The 22,432-nt window shown below is 39.6% G+C and overlaps 1 protein-coding gene across 1 annotated transcript in view; it reads left to right on the top strand.

The window, feature by feature from the left end:
* The window catches only part of TENM3 (teneurin transmembrane protein 3), a 450,290-nt gene that overhangs the window by 380,809 nt on the left and 47,049 nt on the right, over positions 1-22,432 (top strand). Inside the window, exons 17-22 of the mRNA XM_052661270.1 lie at positions 2,470-2,737; positions 4,011-4,154; positions 10,656-10,905; positions 11,613-11,633; positions 20,826-21,058; positions 22,148-22,302. Of these exons, the coding sequence (XP_052517230.1) occupies positions 2,470-2,737; positions 4,011-4,154; positions 10,656-10,905; positions 11,613-11,633; positions 20,826-21,058; positions 22,148-22,302 (1,071 nt within the window). The remainder of the gene's footprint in view (positions 1-2,469; positions 2,738-4,010; positions 4,155-10,655; positions 10,906-11,612; positions 11,634-20,825; positions 21,059-22,147; positions 22,303-22,432) is intronic.

The following is a 22,432-nucleotide window of genomic DNA, read 5'->3' on the forward strand; positions in this document are numbered from 1 at the left end:
CTGGGAAGATCCAATATCAGAGGAAATGCCAACCCACTTCAGTGTTCTTGCCTGGGAAATCCCATGGACAGAGTAGCCTAGCGGGCTTCGTAGTCCTTGGGGTCCAGCAAGAGTCAGACACAGCTTAGCAACTGAACAAACAGAAGGGGAAGAACAAGAACTGGACCTGTCCACAGAACGGCAGAGAAGCTGGCAGGTGTGGCTGAAATGAAGGAGATGATGTCTCAGATCACTGAAGACCATGGCAAGGATGAGGACTTTTCCTGTGATCTTTGAGTAATTAGAAGCTGTGAGAGGATTTTAGGCAGACCAAATACAGTTTCTTATTTGCTTCTTTAAAAGATCATTGCAGTTGCCATGCTGAGAATCTTCTATTTAGGGCAAGGGTTGAAACAAAAAGACCAGTCAGGAGGCAGTGTCAGTAGTAGGAGAAATGATGGTGTCTTAGATAAAGGTAACCGGGGGTAAGAAGGGGTAAGAAGCCTACAGCTGGTTTAATGGTTGGTTTTTCCACTCTAGCTTGATTTGCTTTTCTACTAGTGCAAAATAGTATGGTCAAATTAAATTACCTAGGAGAAACACGTTTTAATGAGTTAAATTACAGATTATTTGTTCCAGTGAAGTAAACTAATGATGACAAAGACAGAAATCAGTTATTAAAATTAGGAATAACATAATATTTTGAAACAGAGATACAACTCCTGGAAGATCACAGTATATATTCATGAAGGTATCTATAGGAAACCTATCAAATTTATGTGAAATTATTTTGAAAATAAATTAAGAGAAAATAAATGATATGCTTTAAGTTACAATCACTTACATTTTCAGGGCCATCCAAGTCACAGAAGCTGTTTTTCAAACTAAGCCACCAGTGTTTCACCCTCAATGATACGAAACAGTGAGTTCTGTTCAGATGACTCACCCTGAACCCAAGGGTCCTACTTAAGTTATTAACATTTGTATGACAGACATACATCATTCCTAACTGTTTCATGTGAGAGGAGTTGGGAGGAAGAGAAATATTACTGAACCCTGAATCACTATTTTGATTTTTCCAACACGAAAAGGTAGTCCTTGAAGTCTGAGTAATGAATAGGGCAATCTGAGGAAACCTTTGAGAATGCGATTTAATTCTTCGTAGAGAAGGTGATAAGCTCCTGGAGTGGATTCCTAAGGAAAGGTAGCCTTGTACACTACACAAGAGGTAGTGAGCCCAGGTTAAAGTGAAAGCGCTAGTCTCTCAGTCACGTCGACTCTTCGCGAGCCTGTGGACTGTACCCCACCAGGCTCCTCTGTCCACGGGATTTTCCAGGCAAGAATGCTGGAGTGGATAGCCATTCTTTTCTCCAGGGGATCTTCCTGACCCAGGAATCAAACCCAGGTCTCCTGCATTGTAGGTGGATTCTTTACCATCTGAGCCACCAGGGAAGCCTGAGCCTAAGAAGAGCCACTATTATTAACCAAACGAATAGGAGCACCATTAGCAAGTAGAATCTGAATTATTTGGATTTATTTTATATACAACATAACATAGATTTTTTTCAAAATATTGAAATCCTGTTTCGGCATAATGTATTTTGCATATATCAGGATAAGTTTATTGGCATTCATTGAGCATGTCACACTGATGGGTAAATTGTGGAGTTAAGAATATGGTTTTTAAAATTTGTAACAGATAATTTTATGCAGGTAATATTAACTCTTTACACTCATTTCAATTCAAACAGTGTGTATCGAGCGTCTTTTGCAGACATTCAACATACGTTCATTGTTCTCTGGGGGGAAATTTATGCAACTTGAAAATATTAGTTCATGTACCCTCATATCAAAAATCAGCGATGAGTCCAAGCTCAATGTTTAACTAATTGTGGGAGTGTGCTGTTGTTATATTACCTTCCAACGTGAATATGGAGTTTGCTACAGTTTAACCCAAGAGAATTGGTCTGTTTTGTTACCATTCCTGTCTTTCTAGGCTGTGACCAGTCAGCTGATGAGGCCGTAGACGTAGGTTTAACCCCTAAATGAGCCAGCTGGTGTGGGCCAGATCTTTGGCCTGGGCCATATTTCTGTGCTGAGCGAACCATCTTACAAACGTCTGCTCTAATTCTCCAGGGCAACGGGGGTGAAAGATGGGTTAGTGAGAATCCACTGTGACTATAAACTAACAAGTCAGTGCATGTCAGCCTGATGGAGCAATCACAAAATTTCCTGTATTAGAAGTAACACCTGAACTGTGATTAATTCAAGATAAATGACAGGAAGCTTTTAGGAGGAGAAAAATTGAGCTGGCAGCAGCATTATTTTTAATTATTGAATAAGATAACCTCTCAAATGTGTTTTTGTGGATAGTGACTCTTTAGGATCTTATCTTACTGTTAATTGTTTTGCTGCATCCTTTTAAATGTATTTTACCAAATAGTCATACGTGATCCCTGTTGGCAACTTCTGCTTTCTTTTTAAACCTAGGTCCTCCACGAAGAAACCACAATTCCAGGAACAGACTTGAAACTTTCCTACCTGAGTTCCAGAGCTGCTGGGTATAAGTCAGTACTTAAGATCACCATGACCCAGTCTGTTATCCCATTTAATTTAATGAAGGTGCATCTGATGGTGGCTGTCGTAGGAAGACTCTTTCAAAAGTGGTTTCCTGCATCACCAAACTTGGCCTATACGTTTATATGGGATAAAACAGATGCATATAATCAAAAGGTCTATGGTCTGTCTGAAGCTGTTGGTAAGTCTCTTGTAAATGTATTATATTCTGCACCAAAAACACTGTCTTGAACTCAGAATTAACATGAAATTCATTACAATCCAAGAAAATCCATGGATAAGCAGAGAGGGTGACAGTAAGGTTGCCTAGAATGGTTGTAAATGGTTGGTTTATCATAGGAAAAAGAAGTGTATTCCATATGATGAAAGGGAATGTGAAATTTCAGGTTTTCATATCCTTTTTTTCATGTTTTTTTTTCCTCATCACGTCCCTTCCTTTTTTCATTTTCTTCTTTCCTTTATAATTTCATCTCAATTTTCATTAACCTTTTTTACATTTTCAGTATCTAACAACATGTAGTTTCAAGTCATAATGATATTTTAATATGACATCAGACAACATTTGTGTCCAAAAATTATGTCAGCTCTTCTGACTGGAAGGACCAGTCACTTCAGCAGAATGATATTCATGAACCATCAAACCAGTTGCTTCCCCGCATGAAGGGACAATGCAATCAGAATTTGATCTGTTGAGATACGCATGCTGTGGCTCCAGGCTCAGGCTCAGAATACCAAAAACTAAAGGAAAACATGTTACCTGAAAATACAGTAGGCATTTTATTTTGAAATTAATATGTAATTTGGACTGGAATTTGTTCAGGTCAGATAATTGCCTCTTCTCCCTTCACTTTGTTCTAAATTTTAAAATCCATGTTTCATTGTGAACTCTGAAGTTTTCCTTTTGAGGCTTGTTCCTGTTAATCTGCTGCTAATTTTATTGTTTATTCCTGATAAGAGCATGTGAATATAATGTTGTAACCTGGCTATCTTTGTTTGCTCTATTAAACCTTACTTAGCATAAATATTTTCCATAGCTTAATACTCTTGGAGCCTAAGCATCTCTAATTCTTCAGATAGTAAATAGTACTTTTTGTTGTTATTGTCTGATCACCATTTGGGGCTGATTTATCCGATCTAACTAATAATGACTTCTCCAGTTGCTCAACCTGAGCTTCATTTTGTACTATGGACCCTTTGTGAAAAAGTGGTGTAGGGAAAAATACTAGTTTTCTATTAAGCCAATACAAAAATAACATTTGGAGATTTTTTTTTCAAAAACCACCTTTTATATGATCAAATCTTCTCATATAAAAAAAATAGACTCTGTTCACAAATAAGTGGAAATATGGTCTCCAGAGCACGTCTGTGAAAAAAGCAGTTTTATCAAGATAATAAAATAAATTGCATTTCTGCCTGTGGTTGGGAAAATGAACCATGATTTGTTCTGATTCTAGTGTCAGTAGGATATGAATATGAGTCGTGTTTGGACCTGACTCTGTGGGAGAAGAGGACTGCCATTTTGCAAGGCTATGAATTGGATGCTTCCAACATGGGCGGTTGGACATTAAACAAGCATCATGTGTTGGATGTTCAGAATGGTAAGAGCTTGTCCACAGATAGTTAATATTATTCACTTTCAAACCAGTTAAATTGGAGCAACATTTTATCCCATGCATGCTATAGGATCAGAATTAGCTAGGGGACAAAAAGTATATTTTTAAAGACTTCAGGGAATTCCCTGGTGGTCCAGAGGTTAAGACTCCATGCTTCCACTGCAGGAGACATGGGTTTGATCCCTGATTGGGAAACAAAGTTCCCACATGCCACATTGTATGAGCAAAATAATAAATAGATTAAAAACTATAAAAGCTTAAAATGGAAACTATGTAATATACTTCACAGTGTTCATAGTCTCATCACCAACATAGTTTTCCCGGAAAGTACTGCAGTTGATCCAGAGTGGTTTAGGTAGGTTTATGAAAAATGGAGGGAGAGGGATTTTTTAAGTAAAGAAAACTAAAATGCCATCCATCCAAGTGGCTTTACAAAAATATTTCTAATCTTAATCTTTAAAAAAACGTAGTATTTTTAAAGATTCTCAGTATCTAGAATTTTTACAGTTCTTCTTAGATGGCATTTCAGGGAAAGAAAAACTTCTCCCACTCAAACTGGGTTACATATACTGTTTTTTGACTTTACAAATATTAGGAAAAAATACTCTGGAAAAAGGAAAGCAAGAATCAAAGAGTATTACTTGTTGTACATCTGATAGATAAATATGCTCTGAGAAGCACATGTCAGATCTCATAAATCAAGACATATAAATTACTTGCAAAATGTGACCAACTTCATGTCATAAAGAACATTAATTACATTAAACAAATTATGTTGTCTTTGCTGTATTTCTAACATTTACCCACATCCTGGCTAGCTTCCCTGGTAGCTCAGCTGGTAAAGAATCCACCTGTAATGCAGGAGACCTGGGTTTGACCCCTGGGTTGGGAAGATCCCCTGGAGAAGGGAAAGGCTACCCACTCCAGTATTCTGACCTGAAGAATTCCATAGACAGCATAGTCCATGGGGTTGCAAAGAGTCAGACACAACTGAGCAACTATCACTTTTACTTTCTTTGGCTACATCTCAGATAATATACAGGAACATTCCCATAGAGAGAGGAACCTGGTGGGCTACAGTCCATGGGGTTGCAAAGTCAGACACAACTTAGCGACTCAACAACTTTGATAGAAAGGCAGAACCCTAAGGTAACTTGCTCTAAAATAAGAGATACCAAGGGAACATTTCATGCAAAGATGGGCACAGTAAAGGACAGAAATGGTATGGACCTAACAGAAGCAGAAGATATTAAGAAGAGATGGCACGAATACACAGAAGAACTTCATGACCATACAAAAAAGATCTTAATGACCCAGATAACCGCAAGAGTGTGATCACTCACCTAGAGCCGTACATCCTGGAAGGCGAAGTCAAGTGGGCTTTAGGAAGCATCGCTACGAACAATGCTAGTGGAGGTGATGGAATTCCAGTTGAGCTATTTCAAATCCTAAAAGATGATGCTGTGAAAGTGCTGCCCTCAATATGCCAACAAATTTAGAAAATTCAGCAGTGGCCACGGGACGTGGAAAAGGTCAGTTTTCATTCCAGTCCCAAAGAAAGCCAATGCCAAAGAATGTTCAAACTACCTCACAGTTGCACTCATCTCATGCAAGCAAGGACTTCCCTGGTGGCTCAGAGGTTAAAGCGTCTGCCTGCAATGCGGGACCTCGGTTCGATCCCTGGGTCAGGAAGATCCCCCGGAGAAGGAAATGGCAACCCACTCCAGTATTCTTGCCTGGAGAATCCCATGGACAGAGGAGCCTGGTGGGCTACAGTCCCCGGGGTCGCAAAGAGTCGGACACGACTGAGCGACTTCACTTTCACTTTCATGCAAGCAAAGTAATGCTGAAAATTCTCCAAGCCAGGCTTCAACAGAATGTGAACCGAGAACTTCCAGATGTTCAAGCTGGATTTAGAAAAGACAGAGGAACCAGAGATCAAATTGCCAACATCCACTGGATCATCGAAAAAGCAAGAGAGTTCCAGAAAAACGTCTACTTCTGCTTTATTGACTGTGCCAAAGCCTTTGACTGTGTGGATCATAACAAACTGTGGAAAATGCTTAGAGATGAGAATATCAGACCACCTGACCTGCCTCCTGAGAAATCTGTATGCAGGTCAAAAAGTAACAGTTAGATCCAGACATGGAACAGTGGACTGGTTCCAAATTAGGAAAGGAGTGCGTCAAGACTGTCTATTGTAACCCTGCTTATTTAACTTAAACGCTCAGTTCAGTGCAGTTCAGTCACTCAGTCGTGTCCGACTCTTTGCGACCCCATGGACTGCAGCACGCCAGGCTTCCCTGTCCATCACCAACTCCTGGAGTTTACTCAAACTCATATCCATTGAGTCGGATGTATGCATAGTACATCATGAGAAATGCTGGACTGAGTGAAGTGCAAGCTGGAATAAAGATTGCCAGGAGAAATACCAGTAACCTCAGATATGCAGATGACACCACTCTTATGGCAGAAAGTGAAGAACTAAAGAGCCTCTTGATGAAAGTGAAAGAGGAGAGTGAAAAAAGCTGGCTTAAAATTCAACATTCAAAAACCAAAGATCATGGCATCTGGTTCCATCTTGATGGCAAATAGATGAGGAAACAGTGGAAACAGTGACAGACTTTATTTTCTTGGGTTCCGAAATCACTGCAGATGGTGACTGCAGCCATGAAATTAAAAGACACTTGCTTCTTGGAAGAAAAGCTAAGACCAACCTAGTCAGCATATTAAAAAGCAGAGACAGCACTTTGCCAACAAAGGGCTATATAGTCAAAGCTATGGTTTTTCCAATAGTCATGTACAGATGTGAGAGTTGGACCATAAAGAAAGCTAAGCATCGAAAAACTGATGCTTTTGAACTGTGATGTTGGAGAAGACTTTTGAGAGTCCCTTGGACTGCAAGGAGATCAAACCAGTTAATCCTAAAGGAAATCAATCCTGAATATTCATTGGAAGACTGATGCTGAAGCTGAAGCTCCAATACTTTGGCCATCTGATGCGAAGAACTGACTCATTGGAAAAGACCCCCATGCTGGGAAAGATGGAAGGCAAGAGGAGAAGGGGATGACAGAGGATGAGATGGCTGGATGGCATTATGGACTTGACGGACATGAATTTGAACAAGCTCCCACAGTTGGTGATGGACAGGGGAGTCTGGCATATGCTGCAATCCATGAGGTCACAAATGTTAAGACATGACTGAGCAACTGAACTGGACTGAAATTAAGTCTTACCGTGCTAGTGACTCTCTGCTCTTCTCTTACAAATAGCCAAAGAAGGAGATTTTACAGTTTTGTCAAGATTAGCTTTTGTCTTAGCAGAAGTTTTCAGAGGTACAGAATGTTGAGTTAAGCATCCAGTACAACTAAATAAATATTTAACCATGATTGGTGGCTACTTTTTCTAATTAATATTGCTTTGATACTGGTTCTTTTTGTTTAAAAAAAAAAAATGTTCATTGGAGTTGAAGAGGATACGTTTTAAACTTCTAAATCCAGGACTTAAACATTCTCTTCTCCAGAAGAGAATTGAATGAGTTAATCAATAGTAAGAAAAAGATTGTCCCACATGTCCTGTCTGATCATTAGCAGTGTCTAAAGCAGTGGTGGTTTCCACTCTGATGTTAGCCACACGAGGCTTAACCTCAGTCTTTTAAAATGCAAAGCCTTGTGCCAGCCATGCCAGTGGCCGCTCTTGATAAAATTATCTACAGTTGTGACTTCCCTGGTGGTCCAGCGGTTAAGACTGTGCTGCCAGTGCAGAGAATGTGGGTTCAGTCCCTGTCGGGGAACTAAGATCCCACATGCTACGTGGCATGGCCAAAAAATTGAAATAAATAGAGGATACATTTTGACAGTCTCTCCAATTGTATTTTGCATGGTTTGACATATTGCCGTATTCCTCCTCTTGCTGTGAAACTCGCCCAGTCGTGTCTGATTCTTTGCAACTCCATGGACTGTAGCCCACCAGGCTCCTGTCGATGGGATTCTCTAGGCAAGACTGCTGGAGTGGGTAGCCATTCGCTTCTCCAGGGGCCCTTCCCAGCCCAGGGATCGAACCCAGGCCTCCTGCATTGCAGGACAGATTCTTCACCACCTGAGCCACCTAGGAAGGTTCCAGAAGTTCTTTATAAACAAACCCGGAGAAAAACCTCCATGTGTTTTCATTATTATGAGATTTTAGGGTAAAGTTCATAACCAGTTAGCCACAGAATTTCACCCAAGAAATTATGAACCAGTAAAAAGACTACAAGCCAGGAGCTTCAGGAAAAGCCATATGTATGATATTCAGCACTCAGTGTAATATTCAGGAAGAGTAAGAAACTCATAAATATTCTGTGCGTGGATACATTTAATAAAAATACACATACACGTTCTTCCAGAGAATAATAGATGGTTAAATTTTATTAAAATAACAGGTCAGATGTAAAAACTGACCCCCAATTCCATCCTCCCCAAAAAGTTATAAATGATAAAATATATATTATTTTAAAATGCGAGGTAACCTACTTCACAGAGTGAACTGAATGTGATTTCAAATGTTATCCCAGAGCAGTTTGACAAGTAGTGGCTTTTCAAAGTGACGTGTGTCTAATCGAATAAACAAAGTGATTTGTAATCGTGACAAGGTGGACGAGCGATGGAAATACAGTAAGGAAGACAAGAAGGCGAAAACATAGACAGTGACAGGTGTTTGCGCAAGCACCCTGGAACATGGAAATAAATATTCTAATGTTCATCTTTCTATTCTGTCATAATAGAGGAGAATCATGGAAGACTGATCGTCCTAAGTAATGACTGAGTGAATCAGACGCAGGCAAGCCATAGGCTGACTTGTAGGATTTTCTGATGAAAATTACAGAACTGGCTGTTCTAGGAAATTATAGTTCCATCACTGTCAAATAACGCAATCACAGAAAGATCTTAGGTATCATTAATGTAGTCTTTGAATATTCAAGGAAAAATGCCTTTTGTCTGTTGTTATGATCAAGCCTTATTTAGATGATTTTCCCTAAATGTGAATAAACTTGTTTTTTCAGTCCTGATTTCTTTATGTAAATTGGCCATGATTATTACCATTACTATCACCCATGTAGCAGAGCATTAGAAAAGTAATGGCAGAATTCACCTAAAATGTGCTGAACTGTAAGAGGAACACCATTATTCTGCTTTCTTCTTCACTTTAAAATTATCCCCAAGTGGGAAGAAAAAACACATTCTCAGACTTCCTGTTGGTTCTTTCTTGGGATTGATTCTTTTAACAGTATATCTGTTTAAAAAGTATAAACAGCAGGTGTTTTACAGATAACATATTGAGAAGTGTCTTGAACGTGTGGAACAATAACAGCTGACCATCCAGTTACATCGTAGCAAAATGCAACCAGTGAACTATGTTTAATAATGGTAAATGAGTAAAATTAAAATCTCCACTCACATCTAGTTTCTCACTTTGAAAATATTTATTTAGGATTTTTTTTCTCAGCTTTTCATTGACCAAAATGGAGCAGACTGGCATCTTGCCTTAAAATTATTGGTATTTTCATGTCTAAAAACAAAACTCACTTTAAATGATAAACTGCCCTTCCCAATTTTGTAATGTCTGAAATTTTGAATAATTACATGAGCATACATTTTCATATCAAGTTGAAGTATAAGCGAGAAAAATACTGTTTCATAGTATAGTAATATGTTAGAGGTTTGATATACATTTTCTAGCTTTGTTTTCTGTAAAGTGTATTTAATCTTTTAAAAATCAGTGATAAACTCCTAAAGAAGAAAGTCATATTGTTGGCACTTATTTTTATTAGTTGGATTCATATGGAATGTTTTCAACATCATTTAACAATTAGGCAAACTTGCTGCCCCCTAAAGAACATTGCAAGAGACCTGGGTTCAATCCCTGGGTTGGGAAGATCCCCTGGAGAAGAGAAAGGCTACCCACTCCAGTATTCTGGCCTGGAGAGTTCCATGGACTATACAGTCCATGGGGTCGCAAAGAGTCGGACAGGACTGAGCGACTTTCACTTTCAAAGAACATTGTGTAGAGGTGGCTGTCAAACTTGGCTGCGTGCACATCAAGATCATCCGGAGAGTTTTTAAAAATCTCAGTGCCAAGGCTGCACCCCAGATCAATCACATCAGAATCCCTCGAGGTGAGATCCTAGCATGTGTCAGTTCCAACATGTAGCCAAGTTTGAGAATCACTGGTGTCGAGAATTCAGTTTCTAATTTTTCTTGTTAGGCCTTTGTTTCTTTCACCAGACATTCTTTAAACCCATAATGGTTAGCATTTTTTGCTCTCTCCTATATCTTATTATATAATATTTTACAGTGGGTCATTGAATGGAGCTTTTTCTGGTAGAACTTTAGATAAAAGTTTTCCCAGTCCAAATCGAAAAGGCACCAAACTGTGGCTTCTGTACTGAACCTGGTGACTTTTCAACTTTACTCCTTTTATCATAAGAAAAATTTTTATCTCATTCAGGTATCCTATACAAGGGAAACGGGGAGAATCAGTTTATCTCCCAGCAGCCCCCCGTGGTGAGCAGTATCATGGGCAACGGAAGAAGGCGCAGCATCTCATGCCCGAGCTGCAACGGTCAAGCCGATGGTAATAAACTCTTGGCCCCGGTGGCGTTGGCGTGTGGGATCGACGGCAGTCTGTACGTGGGGGATTTCAACTATGTTCGGCGGATATTCCCTTCTGGAAATGTAACAAGCGTTTTAGAGCTAAGGTATGTCTCTCCTTATTTTGGGGTTTTGATCATAGTGAAACATGCTTTTATTTTAAAATAATGTTGCATATGGTGTACTAATTTATTTACTTAAACATACCTTTCTAGTGTTTAAAATTCTCCTTGGAAAGCAGTGAAATTCTTGGTTCAAATTTGAAAAAGCCCAATGCATGTATATTGTGCCATAACTGTATGAAAGAGTGTAAAATAACCTAGTATATAAAATCTCACTGATTCCAGTGAATTTTCTGTACTCCAATAAGCTAGAACTATGGGTTTTAAATTTCTATAGTTATCTTTGGAAAAATCTTGTGATATAGGTTGTTATACTTTTATTTCACATTGGTTGAAATTAAAGCATAAAATATTTTCCTACAATATTAGGACATAACAGTAAACAAACTAAGCCTGTAACTTTCAACTGGAATATCAAATCTTCAAGTTGGATTAACTCATTAACCATAATGCCAGTAGTTAAAGTTAACAAATTGCTGCTTTTGCTTTGTTCATTTAAGCATGTTTATCAAAATCATTCTGTTCTATAAACTGTTTGATAAGCCTTGACCTACAAAATTCATTCCAGTGTTAGTTCTGCTTAAGTTAGCAATTTTCCATAAAATAACTAAAATCTCAGTATTCAGTTCATTATATAGAAACCTTTTCTAACTATGCTTTTTTTCTCCACCTTTTTATCTGCTTCCACCAAGAAATAAAGATTTTAGACATAGGTAAGCATCTTGCTTAAAGGTTATTGTGTATTTTTGAATGTCCTTTGTATGTGTCAACTTGACTCTCTGACATTGTTTTCTAAGAACATTCTATCATGAGAGAGGAAATTCAGCAGCAGAGAACATCTGAGGAATGAAAACTACACAAATGAACTATTATGATACAGCATATTGCAAAGCCTATATTGTGCAGTATAATTTGAGAAATATTTTTGAGTTGGCTAACGGATTAAATTTTGTCGCAGAAAACCATTATAATGAGCATCTCTGTGTGACAAAAAAGAAACCTGTAAATTTCAGGTACTGACTGTAAGCCATATTGAACAGAACAACGTTTGAAGCACAGTCGGGAGAGTTTGAGGAGCGTTCAGTTTGACCAATAGCCTGGGCAGATCTGCATTATGGGGCCCAAAGCTTATGAATAAGGGACCTAGGTTAAGGAAAAGGAACCTAAAGATAGTTTAGTTTGGCAAATTTTTTAAAACATAAGATCCCGTGAACATGCTGCCAGGGGCCCTTGGACTTGGAAGGAACTTGTACAGGGGGAGGAGCCCTAAAGGTTAAGCTTTACTGACTTCCTAGTAAATTCATTGCTGCTGTAGTTTAAACTGTGTATTTCAGTTCAGTTAAGTTCAGTCGCTCAGTCGTGTCCAACTCTTTGCGACCCCATGAATCGCAGCACTCCAGGCCTCCCTGTCCATCACCAACTCCCGGAGTTCACTCAGACTCACATCCATCTAGTCGGTGATGCCATCCAGCCATCTCATCCTCTGTCGTCCCCTTCTCCTCCTGCCCCCAATCCCTCCCAGCATCAAGGTCTTTTCCAATGAGTCAGCTCTTTGCATGAGGTGGCCAAAGTATTGGAGTTTCAACTTTAGCATCAGTCCTTCCAGTGAACACCCAGGACTGATCTCCTTTAGGATGGACCGGTTGGATATCCTTGCAGTCCAAGAGACTCTCAAGAGTCTTCTCCGACACCACAGTTCAAAAGCATGAAATCTTCGGCGTTCAACTTTCTTCACAGTCCAACTCTCACATCCATATATGACCACTGGAAAAACCATAGCCTTGACTAGATGGACCTTTGTTGGCAAAGTAACGTCTCTGCTTTTGAATATGCTATCTAGGTTGGCCATAACTTTCCTTCCAAGGAGTAAGCGTCTTTTAGTTTCATGGCTGCAGTCATCATCTGCAGTGATTTTGGGGCCCAAAAAAATAAAGTCAGCCACTGTTTCCCCATCTATTTCCCATGAAGTGATGGGACCGGATGCCATGTTCTTCGTTTTCTGAATGTTGAGCTTTAAGCCAACTTTTTCACTCTCCTCTTTCACTTTCATCAAGAGGCTTTTAGTTCCTCTTCACTTTCTGCCATAAAGGTGGTGTCATCTGCAAATCTGAGGTTATTGATATTTCTCCTGGCAATCTTGATTCCAGCTTGTGCTTCTTCCAGCCCAGCATTTCTCATGATGTAGCTAAATAAGCAGAGTGACAATATACATCAAGGATATGACAATAAGTACGTCAAGGAGTCTTGACATACTCCTTTTCCTATTTGGAACCAGTCTGTTGTTCCATGTCCAGTTCTAACTTGCTTCCTGACCTGCATGCAGATTTCTCAAGAGGCAGGTCAGGTGGTCTGGTATTCCCATCTCTTTCAGAATTTTCCGCAGTTTATTGTGATCCACACAGTCAAAGGCTTTGGCATAGTCAATAAAGCAGAAATAGATGTTTTTCTGGAACTCTCTTGCTTTTTCCATGACCCAGCGGATGTTGGCAATTTGATCTCTGGTTCCTCTGCCTTTTCCAAAACCAGCTTGAACATCTGGAATTTCACGGTTCACGTATTGCTGAAGCCTGGCTTGGGAATTTTGAGCATTACTTTACTAGCGTGTGAGATGAGTGCAATTGTGCGGTAGTTTGAGGATTCTTTGGCATTGCCTTTCTTTGGGATTGGAATGAAAACACATTTTCCAGTCCTGTGGCCACTCACTGCTGAGTTTTCCAAATTTGCTGGCTTTAAACCCCATTTAAACTGTATATTTTCCTAAGTTAAGAGAATTAATAGATTTGAGTTTTAAGAAGTAGTGTTTCCACTGACATTATTATGGAGGAAAAGACTTTCTTCAGGGCTCAGAATGAATGTCACTGAAGCAAATATATAGGCTCCAGATATAAAGTTTTCCAGATTCTATTTGCTCTGTACACTTAGCTGAGAAGGTACAGGACAAGCTTGTATAATGTATGGGCACTTTTAACTGAGAAGGTTTCCTCAGGACAGCAAAAAAGGAGGGGGGGGTGGAATATGTTTTAAAGGAAAGCTAGCAAAAGGAAAAAAAGGCAAGGTATATTGGACATGCTCAATCTAGTTTGGCCATTAAAATAACTAATACAATGATATTGGATAGAAAAGTTAGTGATAGTTAGCGTGAAGTCCTTGAGATGAATAAATCCCTGTGACTCAATTAAACCTTTGCCAACTAGGAAATAAAAAGCAAAAGTCAGCTGAAAGGTGTGTAGCTGCCACATATCCATACGACCCATAGCCACAGTCCCAAGGCCTTCACCTAAGCTCCCCTGTTGATCTTACCCTATCAACTAATAGCCCAGCCACATGCAGAAACTAGCACAGAATTTCTCCAGACTTCTGAGCATGAAAAGCTCTGCTGTTAGAAACCACAGTTGAATATCAAAATTGTTCTGGCCTGGTCTTTTTAGTAACTGTGGAGAAGAGAAGACAAGCTGATGTGTATACCAACTAAATGCGGAAACGCTGGAGGCGATACAGAAAAAAATGATCAAAACAGCCACCTGTTTAACAGGCTGGGCTGTTCCAGGCCAGGCACAGTGCCAGCTACACAGTGTCTCACACCCACACAGCAGCCCTTCAAGGTTACACAGGACTGAGAGAGGCTCAAGGAGGTTATGCCTCTTCCCCCGAGATACGTAACTAAGAAATGGGGAAGAGAGATTTGAACCAGTCTGAAAAGCGTGTTCCTTACACTATACCACATCAGTTCAGTTCAGTTCAGTTGCTCAGTCACATCCTACTCTTTGCAGCCACATGGACTGCAGCACGCCAGGCCCCCCTGTCCATCACCAGTTCCCGGAGTTTACTCAAACTCATGTGCATTGAATCAGTAATGCCATCCAACCATCTCATCCTCTGTCATCCCCTTCTCCTCCTGCCTTCAATCTTTCCCAGCATGAGGGTCTTTTCCGATGAATCAGTTCTACACATTAGGTGGCCAAAGTATTGGAGTTTCAGCTTCAGCATCATTCCCTCCAAAGAAATCCCAGGACTGATCTCCTTTAGAATGGACTGGTTGGATCTCCTTGCAGTCCAAGGGACTCTCAAGAGTCTTCTCCAACACCACAGTTCAAAAGCATCAATTCTTCAGCACTCAGCTTTCTTCACAGTCCAACTCTCACATCCATACATGACCACTGGAAAAACCATAACCTTGACTAGACCTTTGTTGGCAAAGTAATGTCTCTGTTTTTTAATATGCTGTCTAGGTTGGTCATAACTTTCCTTCCAAGGAGTAAGCATCTTTTAATTTCTTTACACTACACCACATAGTCAGCTTTCATCTGTCCACGCAGCCAAGTTTCTATAGGCTAATTCCCTGGATTTCTAAAAAGCTAGATTTATTTCACAATCATTTGATAAATTATGTAGAACTGTCATCTCTCTAGAAAAAAATCTGTGAGATTAGAGCTACATTATTAACAATACTTTGTACAATGAACTCATTCTGTACTAGCACATGATGTTTGGCCGTGATGCTCATTGTAATCCCTCTCTCGTGATCCTTCTCTGTACATTATCCCTGCTAAACATGGACTCTTGCATTTGCCTTATGTACCATCCGTGTAAAATACAGTGGTTTAGGTTTTAAATTGATATCCATCTTTATTAAAACTGTGTTGACTGATCACTTACCATGTGCTGGGTTCTTGGACAGATTGCAGTATTGAGATAAAGTCCATGCTCTCAGAACTCACAATCCAGTAGGGAGAACAAGATGTACCTGTAACAGACTAAATGACATCATCAATGTCACTCTTTGACACCTGATCATATGGCTTGTATTTCAAGAGTAAACGTGTGGAGGCTTTTCTGGTGGCTCACGTGGTCAAGAATCTGCCTGCAACGTGGGAGACCAGGTTTGATCCCTGGGTCAGGAAAATCCCCTGGAGAAGGGAATGGCAAACCATTCCAGTGTTCTGGCCTAGAGAATTCCATGGACAGAGGAGCCCGACAGTCCATAGGGTCGCAAAGAGTCAGACACTACTGAGCGACTAACACTTTTTCACTTTCTGTGAAGGGAGAGATTACGGGGGAGTGGGAGTATGTTTAAGAAAAGTTTCCTGGGAGGTTGATTTGATGCAGGTCTAAAATGAAATCTGCTGACACAGAACAACCAGGAGAAGGGAGAGCAGTCATGAAGAAAGAATATAGAACAAGTCAAGTTACTTGCTCCAAAGAGATGAGTGGGACATGTTCTAAGAGAAACCCAATCCAGTTCAAAATTATGATAACATCAAAATGACCGTGTTGGTAGTAATGAGAGATCAGTAGGAAGGCAGGTTAAGGTCAGAGAACTCAGGGCCTTGATGGCTCTACGGAGTTGCTCTCTGGTTCTGCAGAGTAGCAGACAGTGGGGAACCATGGTCTGATTTTGAACAAGATAGCAGCATCTCAGAGTGGCCTTTTAGGAAGATGAATCTGGTGTCAGTGTCCACGATGATGTGAAGATCAGTTAGGAAGCTGTTATGTGAAACCATGAGATGCTAGGTACCTGAAATAGTCTGAGGAGTTATGAAGGAATCAGCTGATGAGATAAAGGAAGGCAGAGAGTGGACACAGTGTGTGAGTGATGAGAAAGAGAAAGATGTAGGGAAAATTAAAAAATAAGGCTTTTAAGTTCACATCATCAAACGGATGATAATAATCCTTGACAAAACTTAGGGATTCATTTGCTTAGTAACTAATTCATCAAAATTGATTTAACAAAGCCAAGGTATTTCAGCTCATCAGAGCTTCTTCATTTAGCTTAAAAAATGAAAATTCTTTACAGATGCTTCTTCCTATTTACCTACCAATATCATCTTCCTTGTATCAGGTGATAGAATCCTACCTGGGCTTCCGTGGTGACCCAGCAGTAAAGAATCCGCCTGTCCATGCAGGAGACACGGGTTCAATCCCTGGGTCAGGAAGACCCCCTAGAGAAGGAAATGGCAACCCACTCCAGTATTCTTGCCTGGAGAATCCCGCAGACAGAGGAGCCTGGTGGGCTGCAGTCCATGGAGTCGCAAAGAGTCAGACACGACTTAGCAACTGAACAACAACAACAAAAGGATCCTCCCTGGCTTTCTCCTTAGTCCCACTTTCCTGGCTAGCACCAAAGTCATGAAAGACTTAGGGATAGGCGGTAGAAAGAAGAAGAAAAATATGTCTAAATATATAAAGATGAACAGGGAAGTCAGTTGTCAATGACGAAGTAAAGTAGAAAAATGAATGTTTCTTCTCCTCTTCCTATGCTTCATAGCATATCAACAGTCTCATTAATTGGACTGATGGGGGAAATAATAAATATATTGACTAATAAAATAAGTATAAAAGCATTCCTAATATTTTAAAATTCAGAGTATTCTGTCATACCAAACATATTAAGTATTTGTCAGGATATTGTATCAAATCAAATTGTCTAGCTATACTTGAATTGATATAAATACTACCCAACATATTAAATTTTTACATAAATGAGAACTTCCAAAATGCTTAGAAAATAAGTTTTTTGTATATGTTCAACATTTCCCCCCATGATGTTCCTAGTATGTTTGCTAACAAACCCCCTTTGTAGGTAGTAAATGTTAGATCATTCCTGATCCCAATTCTTTAAAATTCCAAAACAAAGGAAACTAAATTCATTAATACCAGCCAAGGGGCATTTAAGCATGTAATTCTAAAAATCAACTTTGTGAATTTTATATTACCAATTAAAAGATCAAAGAAGTGTCAGTCACAGGTCTGTGAAATTGAACAGATTAAAGTTTAGATAGAAAACTCTAAAAATTTGATTCAGTGCTTGTCATTGACTTAATAGTTAAAAATTAAGCAAGCACAAAAATATCACATCCCAAACCCAAAGCCTTGCTTGCAATAATATAAATAATCTTTTGTTAGCCAGAAAATCATAGTTTTATACGTTAATATAATTTATACACCTTCATAAACACACTGTATTCCAAGGGCTGTGGTACAGTTTCCAACTGAAAAGCGTTATAAGTGTTAATAATATCTATTCTATAGCTTGGGCTTCCCTGGTAGCTCAGATGGTAAAGAATCTGCCTGCAATGCAGGAGACCCAGGTTCTGATCCTTGGGTCGGGAAGATCTCCTGGAGAAGGGACTGGCTATCCACACCAGTATTGTTGGCTGGAGAATCCCATGGACAGAGGAACCTGGCAGGCCCATGGGGGTTGCAAAAGAGTCAGACACAATGTTAGTCGAACGAGCAACTAACATTCTACATACAGCTTGTCCTTTGCAAATATTTCTCCAGTCTAAGAAGGCTGAATTATGACAAAATAGATGAGGAGACCTAGTCTGCATTTACCACTGGATCTGTCTAAATATATAATCGAATTGAGTAAGACGTAGAAGAGACAGCTTGGATCTAGACAGTTCAGGGTAAGTAAAGAGTCCAGGCCCAGTATAGTATAGCATAGGTTCTTCGCTTGATCTCAGCTTCTTTGGCTTTGATGCTACTGGTCAGAGTCTCAATGTTATCATAAACCTTTCTGAAATAAAAATGTCAGTGGGTCACCCAAGAAGGCTATTGTATATAATTCTGCTGAACAGAGATTCCCCCAAACTGTGCACTTGGTCAATTTCCTGCACCCTACTTACCAGCATCTGACAGTTGGCAGTCATCATAGCCTCGCATTTTCACAGGAGATACATCACTGATGTAAAAGCTCATCACCCATTTGTACCACCACCCCAGCCTCTCCCGTGCTTTGGCTTTGCAGGAACTTGGAAGGGCAAGAACCAACACCCCCTTCAGAAAACTCTCTGCTTAAATCAGGTGTCCTTGAATCCCAAACACATCCCACACGCTACTCAGAGCTTCTTGCCACCAGCCTGTCAGCTGAAAATTTCCACACTCACTTTTTTTTTTCTTTGAGGGTTTCAGTATAGATCCCCTCTTTTTTTTCATTTAAGGGAAACTGGGTCCCAAGAAGCAGCTCTAATTTGCCATGGCAGGCTGCACTGTAGGGAAAGGAGCTCGCTCTCATTTCCTGCTGTTTTGTGGGTAATATTTCCAGAGGCAAATTCTCCTCTCCAGGGCTGCATACGCCTCCACATTTTCTTCTGGACAATAGACTTCTGTGCAAAATTAGAGCCTTCACTTGATGGACATTTTTAAAGCCACTGGCAGATAGTGCTTGATTTAGAAAGTTCTGTGTCTTCAAGGAAAGAGATGCTTCAGGACAGAAAATATAAAGCATCACTTTGGACCTCGTCTTTTTACCGTTCCACTGGAATAAAAGTGATGCCAACAGACGCAAAGCTTATGACCTGAATGTCTATTATTTTTGGACCAAGGAAACTCATGCCCTATAGCTAAAGAGTATACCGTTGCTATTCAAGCAGGCGTCTCAGAAATCTGTTGTTTTCTTCTCAAAATGAGGGGCATCATGAAAAGTATGCATTCTTCATTTACCTTTAGCATCATTCAATTAGAAACCATTCAGACTGGATATTTTAAGAAGGATCTGCATTGTTTTGGTAGTTTTGACATTATAGAATAATAGCAGGACTAAAGAAACAAATTGAACCTATTCAAGTTTAGAGAATTCTTTTTTCCTGATTTACGTGTTCAGAAGGCAAGTTATAGTGTCATTAACAATAATTATTACACTTCTACACGGGTTGAGTCACAAGGCCAAAGACAGTGCAGTGTACGAGGAGACAGGACACAAGTCAATATTAAGAACAGCTAATGCGTATTGAGTATGTACTGTGCGGTCAGCGCTGTGGTCAGGATTTTACTTGCACTAGTTCATGTCACCCTCTCAGCAGCCTATGAAATCTGCACTGTTTTCACGTTTACAGATAAGGAAGCTGAGGCAAAGTTAGCTGGCTTGCTCAAGGTCACACAGTTTAGTGATGAAGCTGATGTTCAAACACTGGCCCAGAGGTTATGCTCATATTTATATACAGCTGGCAGGAAGATAAAATGTGTGTGTATATGTTTAAAACCAACTGTATCATAATTAGTGTATAATCAGGGAGATAGGAAAGACTAGAGAATCTTTCCAATGTCCTGACTTCCAAAACAGACCCAGCTTGATTGAGTTACGACTGTCACAGCTGTGTATATATATGTATATATCTGGAAGAGCAACTCTGCCAATACCAGACTGATTATTGGAGGGAAAAAAAAAAACCTCTACAAAATTTTTCTGAATATTGTAATGATATGTAACTTTTCACCTCAGTACAAAGTAATAAACTACCACATTAAGGAACACAGTATGTCTTAGTGCATTTAAGATTTCAGGCATCAGGACTTCTCTGGAGGTGGTTAAGACTCTGAGCTCCCAAAGCAGTGGGCAATGGTTCAATCCCTGGTTGAGGAACTAGGATCCTACATGCCGCAAAAAGAAAAAAAAAAATTTTTTTTTTTTTCATTTTTGAAGCCAGGTGTTTTTGGTTTGATTGCAAGAGAAAACTGGAGATTTCCCTACAATGAGATGCAAGTAGAATCACTAGAATGTTATACTTCACTGGAGAGTTTGTTAGTGACCCCCTTCCCCTGGAATAATCCTTAAGCCTGTCACTCAGGGGGCGTATATTAATGGCTTTGCATTGAACCAAAAATATTTCAAGAGCTTGCTCCTTTGTTTAGGTTGGAAGCATATCGCCTTCTAAAGGTAATTACTTTTAAGATGGCTGTTTAATAAATTGTTACATCCTCAACAACAGACGAGTAAACGAGTCATGTCAGAGACTGGCACCAGTTCTTTTAAATCGTTGTTTGCAGTGCTGTTCATTTTCTAGTCATTGATGAGGAGTCTCAGTTTATACTTAGTTTCTCATCATCTGTTTTATTTTGCTTTTAATTTCTGTGTTTTAGGAGTAACTTTTTTTGTGATGTTTCTGTATGATCTTTTCTTACAGCAGCAACCCAGCTCATAGGTACTACCTTGCAACTGATCCAGTCACGGGAGATTTGTATGTTTCTGACACTAACACCCGCAGGATTTATCGCCCAAAGTCACTTACGGGTGCAAAAGACTTGACTAAGAATGCCGAAGTGGTGGCAGGAACAGGGGAGCAGTGCCTTCCTTTCGATGAAGCCAGATGTGGGGATGGCGGGAAGGCTGTGGAAGCAACACTCATGAGTCCCAAAGGTACCGACCGGCATTTACCAACTGGAGGATTTCTTTTCATTAAAAAATTAAAAGGTGGAAAATCCAGTTAGTGCCTGATTGTGTTTAATGCTGAGTTAACATTTTCCTCTCAACTATGTTCTGGAAGCCGTTTCACATCTAGTGTTTTGAAAAGACATTTAGTGTGAAACGGCTAAAATCTTAAAGTTGATTTTACAATAAAATCAACTGTAGGTTGATTTTACGTGCTTGGCATTTTTTATTATCATACCATTTTTTTCAGCTTGTCAAGGAATCAAGCAACTACTCAGTATCATTCAGGTCACATCCTTTTCAGCTTCAGGGAAGTGTCCATTCTTTCATTGTCCTGGAATTTCTTTGTCGTGAATGAGTCCCAGGGCTCTCTAAGAACCATCACTAAGTGACCCTATTAGCCATCACCCAGTTGGAGCTACTAAACTTTTGTTTCTATGCCATGGGAAAAAAATGCTTGCTGTGATGAATTTCTGGAGGTAACAGGGGCTAAAAATTCTATGTGACAGAGGCCTCTAGCTTTTAAACCAGTCAGAACTGACTCCTTCTTCACGTATTATGCCATTCATTACAGTGTTTTTCGATTTGAGCCTTTTTTTTTTCATTATAGCTAGAGATTGTTATGTGAACACGGACTGGAAAAAAGTATTTGTTGTGCTGAATTATTCATCCTAGCAGATTTCATTGTAACAAGGTCAACAAAACACTAACCTTGGCTTAGATCTATTTTTGTTAGAATAGAGTTACTCAAAGTTCAGCATAACAGAATTTGACCTGTTTCTATAATTTATAGACAGCAACACTATACGGTGTTTATATTTTAAACACACGTACTACCCATATGATCCACATGCTAAGGACAGATTCTTACAAATTTGGGTTCTTTATTATATTTTACATTGATTTGTAATGTTAAAAAATGCCTGTGTTGGATTTTTTTCTAATATGTTGGCAATCTGCAATCTTACCTCCTGTCTACTGCCCATGTTATTGATGTTAAATGTTGAGTTTAACGATGACTGTGAGCATTTAATTAAATCATTTTTGAAAGACTAACAGGTACTCTCTTGGATACAGGAATGGCAATTGATAAAAATGGGTTAATCTACTTTGTTGATGGAACAATGATCCGAAAAGTTGATCAGAATGGAATCATATCAACTCTCCTGGGCTCTAATGATCTGACCTCAGCCAGACCTTTAACCTGTGACACTAGCATGCACATCAGCCAGGTAGTGAAAACATTGCCCCAAAGTGTCTGTTTTTCTTCTGCGTGACTTGATTTACAGTGTCCGTAAACTGTGATAATACCATCTTATACCACGTGTGTCATGGCGGCAGTCCTTGTGATAAAGTTCCTCC

The sequence above is a fragment of the Budorcas taxicolor genome, chromosome 24 (genome assembly GCF_023091745.1).
Source record: "Budorcas taxicolor isolate Tak-1 chromosome 24, Takin1.1, whole genome shotgun sequence".
Lineage (NCBI taxonomy): Eukaryota > Metazoa > Chordata > Mammalia > Artiodactyla > Bovidae > Budorcas > Budorcas taxicolor.